Below are 8,879 nucleotides of genomic sequence, written 5' to 3' on the forward strand. Positions count from 1 at the left end.
ACCCTAACAGTGTGATGTGAATTACTAGTAGGAATAGTTGTGTACAGGACTTAACACAAATTTAATAAAGTTATCGCTAGTACATCTACATTTGCACATTTACAAAATAATGTAATTTCCCCTCCCTCCATCTCTCCTCTCCAGAGGGCTAACAAATCTCTTCAGGGAGCTCACCACCCTCCTCTCCTCAGGACGCCCCGTGTGACAGAGGAACCTCCGGACACCCATGTCCCCTCCATGCTGGTCCCAGGCGGTGACCCCCAGACGGTGGGAAACATCTGGGCGGACCACCGTGTCCGCAGAGCCATGTTCCCTACGCGTCAGCGCACCATGAACCCCGACGAGGAGGACGAGGACATCTACCAGATGTTTGTCCCCACCGAGCCCGGCGGGCAAGAACCAGAACCACTTCCTGTTAGGTTAGAGGTCACATCGTCTCCCAGCAAGACCCAGGGACGACCCTGCAGCTGGCACATGGAGCAGGTGCCCACGGTGCAGATAGACCCCCCATCCACCGGGGACAGCAGAATGCTGCGGAGAGCCAGCAGCGTGGGGGAGAAACAGACTGGTGGCCGACAAAGCCCCCCTGGTCAGGATGATGACCAGGAAGGGATGATCCACGCCGAATCGTCCAGCAACGACATCTCGGGATCGTCGTCGGCCGAGCAGCTGACGCTAGACGACATGGAGAACATTTACGACAACATCAGCTATGAGGACCTGAAGAGCATGGGGCTGATCAGAAGGGAGCAGGAGGGTCGTGTGGCCCAAAGAGAGGCCCCTAGAGACACACAGGGCCCTGGGGCTCTAAACACAGGGGTCACTGGGAGTATTACAGAGCCTCTCATGGAGCCAGACTGCTTGTCTGACAGTAACCACTCCTCCACCACCCAGGAGGGGGTGCCATTTGGGACGTGTGCCCTGAAGATTGTGGAGGAGGAGAACATCTATGATACTATCTGCTTTAGGCAGCCCCCAGCCAAGGGTGACAGGGATAGGGACATACCTGCACAGGAGAGGGACAGTCTGTTGCCGTCTGCCTCTGAGCCTGACCTGACGGGCTGTGAGAGCCTGGGGGGCTTCGTGTCCGAGGAGAGCCTACATTTTGGTGCGGACGAGTGGACGGAGGATAACTCCCATCCAGTCCACGGGACCTCCGAACCGGACTACTACTCCTCATCCGCCTCGGAAACGTTCTCCCAACGTTCCCACACCGGTGACCAGATGTCGGAGCAGGTGGACGAGATATGGAACGATTTGGAAAACTACATCAAGAAGAACGAGAAGAAAGCGGACCGCCTTCCCGCCGCGTTTCCCGTGAGTGCCAGTGAGGCCCCCAAGACCTCGTCGGTCAAGAGCAGCCCCAAAAAGAACAGCTCCCAAAAACACAGCTCCCCCACCAAGAGCCCCCCAGCCCGCAATCCCAACCCTCCCACTGTGACCCCCCCTCACCAATTCACCATCCCCATCCTCAACTTCCCAGAGCTACTCAGAGAGGCTACCTTTGAAGATGAAGATCATTACCCCTCTCCCCTCACTGCCCCGTCCCTCCCCCTCCCTGCCATCCCAGACCCTGCCCCTTCCGGGACAGTCAAGACCATCCGTAACAGACTGGCCCGCCTCAGCAGTGGCAGCTTCCGTCTGGAGGATGATGATGAGCTGGGGGATCTGCCCCAACGGGACCCCACCCAGAGGGACCCCTCCATCAGGGACCTCCACAGCCTGTTCCCTGGAGAGCTGGCCGGGCTGGGGGGTCTGGACTCCCCCCTGGCCTCCTCTTCTCTCCTTCCAGGGGACTCAGTGGACAGCTTCTCCCAGGAGCTCATGGACAAGACCAAAAACCGTGTGTTCTTGATGGCTCGCCAATACAGCCAGAAGATCAAGAAGGCCAACCAGCTGCTCCGCATGAAGAGCATGGACCCCGGCGACATGGGGTCAGGAGGACGCAACAGGGAGGAGAAGAAGCAGCAGAAAGACCTGGAGAAGAAGCAGAAAGACCTGGCAGCCATTTTGGAGGATAAGAAGCAAGGCGGCGCTGCCATAGGTAACAAACATATTCAGTAGTTGCTTATACAGTCATGATATGTACAGCTAACTACAGTCAGGGCCATAATTATTGGCACCCTTGATAAAGATGAGCAAAAAAGACTGTATATAATTAATACAAATACTGAGCTATATTGCATGCAAAATTTAAATAGAAAATACATTATTTTATACTAACACAATTGCTCAGAGAAATAGATTTTGTTTAACAAGTAATAAAAAAAGATAGGGGTGTAAAGGTTTGGCAGCCTGTTTCCAGTACTCGCTACCCTCGCCAAGATAACGACACTGAGACATTTTCTAAAATGTTTTCTTTAGGAGATTGGAGAACACATTGGGAGGGATCTTAGACCATTGTTCCATACAGAATATTTCCAGATCCTTAATATTTATTATTATTATTATTTACATTTTGTATATATTTTTAACCTTTATTTAACTAGGTAAGTCAGTTAAGAACAAATTCTTATTTACAATGACGGCCTACCAAAAGGCCTCCTGCGGGGACGGGGGCTGGGATTCAATTTTTTTAATACACTGCTCAAAAAAATAAAGGGAACACTTAAACAACACAATGTAACTCCAAGTCAATCACACTTCTGTGAAATAAAACTGTCCACTTAGGAAGCAACACTGATTGACAATAAATTTCACATGCTGTTGTGCAAATGGAATAGACAGCAGGTGGAAATTATAGGCAATTAGCAAGACACCCCGAATAAAGGAGTGGTTCTGCAGGTGGGGACCACAGACCACTTCTCAGTTCCTATGCTTCCTGGCTGATGTTTTGGTCACTTTTGAATGCTGGCGGTGCTTTCACTCTAGTGGTAGCATGAGACAGAGTCTACAACCCACACAAGTGGCTCAGGTAGTGCAGCTCATCCAGGATGGCACATCAATGCGAGCTGTGGCAAGAAGGTTTGCTGTGTCTGTAAGCGTAGTGTCCAGAGCATGGAGGCGCTACCAGGAGACAGGCCAGTACATCAGGAGACGTGGAGGAGGTCAACAACCCAGCAGCAGGACCGCTACCTCCGCCTTTGTGCAAGGAGGAGCAGGAGGAGCACTGCTAGAGCCCTGCAAAATGACCTCCAGCAGGCCACAAATGTGCATGTGTCTGCTCAAACGGTCAGAAACAGACTCCATGAGAGTGGTATGAGGGCCCAACGTCCACAGGTGGGGGTTGCGCTTACAGCCCAACACCGTGCAGGACGTTTGGCATTTGCCAGAGAACACCAAGATTGGCAAATTCGCCCTGGCGCCCTGTGCTCTTCACAGATGAAAGCAGGTTCACACTGAGCACACGTGACAGAGTCTGGAGACGCCGTGGAGAACGTTCTGCTGCCTGCAACATCCTCCAGCATGACCGGTTTGGCGGTGGGTCAGTCATGGTGTGGGGTGGCATTTCTTTGGGGGGCCGCACAGCCCTCCATGTGCTCGCCAGAGGTAGCCTGACTGCCATTAGGTACCGAGATGAGATCCTCAGACCCCTTGTGAGACCATATGCTGGTGTGGTTGGCCCTGGGTTCCTCCAAATGCAAGACAATGCTAGACCTCATGTGGCTGGAGTGTGTCAGCAGTTCCTGTAAGAGGAAGGCATTAATGCTATGGACTGGCCCGCCTGTTCCCTAGACCTGAATCCAATTGAGCACATCTGGGACATCATGCCTCGCTCCATCCACCAACGCCACGTTGCACCACAGACTGTCCAGGAGTTGGCGGATGCTTTAGTCCAGGTCTGGGAGGAGATCCCTCAGGAGACCATCCGCCAACTCATCAGGAGCATGCCCAGGTGTTGCAGGGAGGTCATACAGGCACGTGGTGGCCACACACACTACTGAGCCTCATTTTGACTTGTTTTAGGACATTACATCAAAGTTGGATCAGCCTGTAGTGTGGTTTTCCACTTTAATTGGTTTTCCACTTTAATCCAGAGGCATTTGAAGCTCCCTCCCGCTGTTCAGAGACCATCCCCTGGCATTTTCTACAAGGAATCTGCCTCCAGAAAAAAGCTTCTCCAAAGTGGGTGTGACACCTACTCCCGTTGCCTGCTGCACTGCTGCTTAGATTCCACCTGGCGATCTGTTCACCGTCTGCCCTGGCCCGTCTCCCTGTCTGGTACAGGTACCCTCGCCACACTACCCACTCTCTCCCGAGCTTTCGCTCAGCTCCAGCACTCACGCACTGTTGGGGTGAGTGACTGTGAGACTCTCCTGCCATTGTTGGGCTCAAAGGCTTTGACACCTGTCACTTCACACCACAGTGCTAATTGAAGTTGTATCTGTTCTGTCCTAGCAAGCTTGGTAGCTTATGGACTGCCCTCTTCAATTCAAACCACAGGTTGTTAATGGGATTCAAGATCGCCATTTGCTTCCAATGGTCATGGTGCCCTTGTTAAGGTCTACAGCATCAAGAACTTTAGTACCAGGACATTTTAGCCAAAAACCCGGTTGCCTCTGCCAGGAAGCTGACACTTCAGTGGCCACAAGTGGATCTTCCAGCAAGACAAATAACCCCAAAATCCACAAAGTGGTTAATTGACCACATAAATACATATGACCACATATGTATTTATATGTATTTATTTTACCTTTAACTAGGCAAGTCAGTTAAGAACAAATTCTTATTTTCAATGACAGCCTAGGAACAGTGGGTTAACTGCCTTGTTCAGGGGCAGAACGACAGATTTGTACCTTGTCAGCTCGAGGATTCAAACTTGCAACCTTTCGGTTACTAGCCCAACGCTCTAACCACTAGGCTACCCTGCCGCCCCATTGCAATGGCCATCTCAGTCTCCGGACTTGAACCCAATTGAAAACCTGTGGTTTGAATTGAAGAGGCCAGATCTGGAAATATTCTGTATGGAGGAATAGTCTATCGTCCCCAACGTGTTTTCCAATCTAATAAAATACTTTAGTAAAAGGCTCAGTGTTGTTATCCTCGTAAGGGGAGAGGGTGCTAGAGTTTTGAAAATAGGGGTGCCAATCATTTTTAGAATAGTTTTTTTTACTTGTTGAACAAAATCTATTTTTCTGAGCAATGTATTTCCCAATTTTATACTATATTTTTTGCTCATCTTTATCAAGGGTGCCAATAATGTTGGACCTGACTGTGTTTGGTTAATAAAAGGACTAGACATGAATTCTGTGTATTTTATTAAGGTCACTTTCTCCCTCTGTCTCCTTATTCTCTCATTCATTCTCTCTCTCTCTCTCTCTCTTTCTCTCTTTCTCTCTTTCTCTTTCTCAGGTGCGAGGATAGCCGAGTACTCCCAGCTCTATGACCAGGTGATGTTTAAAGACCCTCCAGGTCAGGGCTCCAGCAGCCCGGGCCCTCCTGGCTCGCACCATGCCCACCCAGGGCTGGCCTCCTCCCCATCCCTGCCTGAGACCTGCTCCTCCCTGGGCCTAGGACTTGAGGATGACTGGCTCCTCTCCACCTACAGCAACGGGGAGCTGGCCAGCTTTGTGTCGGAGATACGGTCCTCCACCCCCCAGTGCAGGCTCACAGCAGCCTGCTCCGTCCCCACCCTAAAGATCCTACCTCCCTCCCCAGAGACCTCACCCACCCAGCGGTGGAGCTCTTGTGTCTCCGCCCCCAGTGAGAAGGAGGAGCATGTGTACAGTTCTATTAAACGACACACCTCCTTTAACTCCGCCTCCTCTTCCTCGTCCTCCTCTAAACCACCTACCAGCCGCTGCCAGTCTATCTGCTCACTGGGCGACCGGCAGCAGGAGAAGGAGAATGAACTTACCGGGTCCAACCGTGGCCCGGCTGTGGTCCAGAGTTCCTCAGAGAGACTCCATTGTCTCAGTAGTCTGGGCCGGGCCGGTCGGCAGAGCAGCCTCCCAGAGCGGTCCAGTTGCGGTCACGGTCACTCTGACCTCACCCTGCAAGACGGTCAGCAGGTGGTGGTCCTGAACCGTGCCTCCGCGCTGAGCATGCTCACAGCCACCCAGAACTACCTGGCCAACTTCAAGGACAAGGGAGACGATGATGACGACGATTACGTGGAGATCCGCTCTGAGGATGAGAGTGAGCGGGATCAGGACTGCTCTGGGCAGCGTAACAACGGTGGTGGTGGTGGTGGCTCCAGAGGGCCAGCCCAGACCCAGAGTCTGCCCTGCACCCCGTCGAGGTCCTCCTGTGGGCTGACGGACCGGGAGCGTCTGCAGGAGTACCTCTGGGCGGAGCAGCCGGCACAGCAGAACCAGCCCAACATCGTCCAGTCACTCAGAGAGAAGTTCCAATGCCTCAGCTCCAGTAGCTTCGCCTGAGTTGCCATGACCACCCATAACACACCACCATATGAACATACTAGTAGATGTAGTTTAAGCAGGTCTGTAGCTTTGCCTGTCTCATCATAACAACAAATAACACTAAACAGCTGGAGTTTTGTTGACAAGGAATGACACACTAAATGGTCAATTCAACACACTACTGTACGCACAACACTACACACGACACAGGTCTTTAGCTTTGCCAGAGTCTTCAGGACAAAAAAGTTCCAATATGCATTTTTGCCTGATTCACCGGTACAACGTCACACGCTACATGCAATACTGCAGCTTTGCCAAAGTCACATGGTCAAATTTCAACATATCACAAAACAACATGCCAAATACTGCACTTGAGTAGTCATGGCAACATACATGTACAGGAACATATTAGTACTACAGAGGCACTCCACCGCCACAGCACTTCCTTACAATCTTCCATGTCAAGCAGATTGACTTCCGTATCTATTTTAGATAAGTTGAAATATAACTATGAAACGGTCAAAGTTATCATTTTAGCAAACTGTGGATGATACTGCTGAGTACAACAGTGTGGCAAGTGGCTCAGAGTGTATGGACTTAACAATTTAAAGGGAAGCATACAGACCATCTTTTAGAGATGGTGGAAATGAGTATTCCATATACTGTACAGATATTTCTGCTAATTTCTGTTATAAATAGTAAGAAATAGATAACTAGCCATTAATTCTAACCGTTCCCCCTTCAACAAAAATACTGACATCCCAAAAATGTAATCTGGTACACTGCTGCAGTCTGCTAGCATCTCTTGATGAGGAAATGGCACTGGCTGAATTTGAGTTATGTTGCTGTAATTTGCTCTTTTGAACACCATGTCATTTTAGTTAACCACCTAATCAAGGTTTTCAACCTTTGTTTGAGTTACTTTTTAAAGGTTGTTTTAGCGTATTTAACTTCCTATAGCTGAGCTTACCCCTTATCAGAGGGATGATCCTATGTGACTAGTTGTCAGTGGTACTGTTTTAACTGTGCATAATACAGTGACAACCAATTTAACACAATCTGTGCAAGCAGCTTAATGAATTTGCAATTAGCTCAGGATTATAGGCTAGGTATGGACAGTTTATCAGCAATAATATAAAGAGGATCCACATGCCTTTTTAAACATGGAGCCTCCACACATAGAACCTTGCTGTTCATTAGGTTGAGTATATTTTACATTGGGCTGTGGTGATGTAAAGCAGTAGATAGCCTATACCAGTCTTAATATAATGATTGGGTTTTCTCAACCTGCTCAAACGCCTTGGTCATGACTAGGGGATCACGCTTTAAACAGAAAAATCTTAAAATCAAGAGAAAAGTGTGCTGATATTCAATAAGCAGCCGCGATAGGAGTTATCTATTTATTTTGAATCTGTGCGTCTGAAAATGGTAATAAGTATATTTTAGTCTTTTGCATACACTAGGTTGAGTGGCATAGTGCATCTTAATAGGAAGAACCTAAAATGTTATTTTATCTTATTCATTTTAAAACGTTGTTTCTAAGAGGGACCATGGAGGAGAGCGTTGAATGAGTGCAGTACTGTGTTTTGATGTACATTTCTCTTCAACCTCACAGAATTTCGGGTCAGATTTTTTGTTTACTTCATGGGACACCCCTCACCTACTGATCAGCACCCCACCCCTCCCACTCCCTTTCTAAACACGTTATGCCTGAATATCATCCAATCATCTTGATTCATTACAATATTCACAATAATGTCATGTTAGGATAGATTGTCACATACATTGAGTTTACTTTTTGTTTTAACTCGGACGTCACTTTACAGTTTCAGTAGTGAGGATCCACACTTATTGAGAATTTGTCTCATGTTTGATCTCATCAACGTCTCCAACTTACAATGTCTTATTTATTTACAACAACAAAAAACTATTCTTGACCCCCACACATCGCTATTATGAAACGCCACAGCCAGTTTGTAAATTAGAATAATAACGTTTATTTATTAAAAGGTTGGCTTCTTGATGAATTTCGGGACACTTAGGATAAAATTTGGTTCATTTGTTTACTGTGAATGTTACAAAAAAATTTAGTTTTGTTTTACGCACTGTTTGATTATATTTTCCTTATCAAAATAATAAATGAAAAGTTGGAATGCACAATATCATGGCCTACTGTTCATATCAATGTAAATGTATCCAAAACAACTTAAAAATATGAAGTATGTTTCTTTTATTCATTGTATATTTTGTTTCTCGTGTTTCACTGGTGGGGATTGTCAACCTTCATTGAAATTGAATTGACTCTTGCACTTTTAATTTTTTTTTTTTACATTTGATTTGTAAACACTTTGTAAAGATGTACATTTTAGGAGAGTTATTCTTGTATGCCATAGGTTTGCTATATGATGATTTAATGTTTAAGTTAAGTGTACTGTAATTTTTTTAAACTGCTAGTTGGCATTGCTCGATAAAACAAATGTATTTGAGGTAATAAATAAAATACAATGTGGATTTCCGTGACTTGTTGAACAATTATTCACTGATCAAATACACTTGTGAGCTACCCATGACTGAAAA

The 8,879-nt window shown here is 47.5% G+C and overlaps 1 protein-coding gene across 3 annotated transcripts in view; it reads left to right on the top strand.

The window, feature by feature from the left end:
- Window positions 1-8,822, top strand: part of LOC106607972 (pleckstrin homology domain-containing family G member 1) — a 130,563-nt gene extending 121,741 nt beyond the window's left edge. For all 3 annotated transcript variants that reach the window (XM_014205508.3, XM_014205511.3, XM_014205510.3), the window contains exons 16-17: window positions 145-2,044; window positions 5,293-8,822. In XM_014205508.3, coding sequence (XP_014060983.1) covers window positions 145-2,044; window positions 5,293-6,320 — 2,928 coding nt within the window. In that variant the 3' untranslated portion in view covers window positions 6,321-8,822. The remainder of the gene's footprint in view (window positions 1-144; window positions 2,045-5,292) is intronic.
- Window positions 8,823-8,879: the final 57 nt, after the last annotated feature.

Source organism: Salmo salar, chromosome 06, assembly GCF_965601325.2.
Source record: "Salmo salar chromosome 06, fSalSal1, whole genome shotgun sequence".
NCBI lineage: Eukaryota > Metazoa > Chordata > Actinopteri > Salmoniformes > Salmonidae > Salmo > Salmo salar.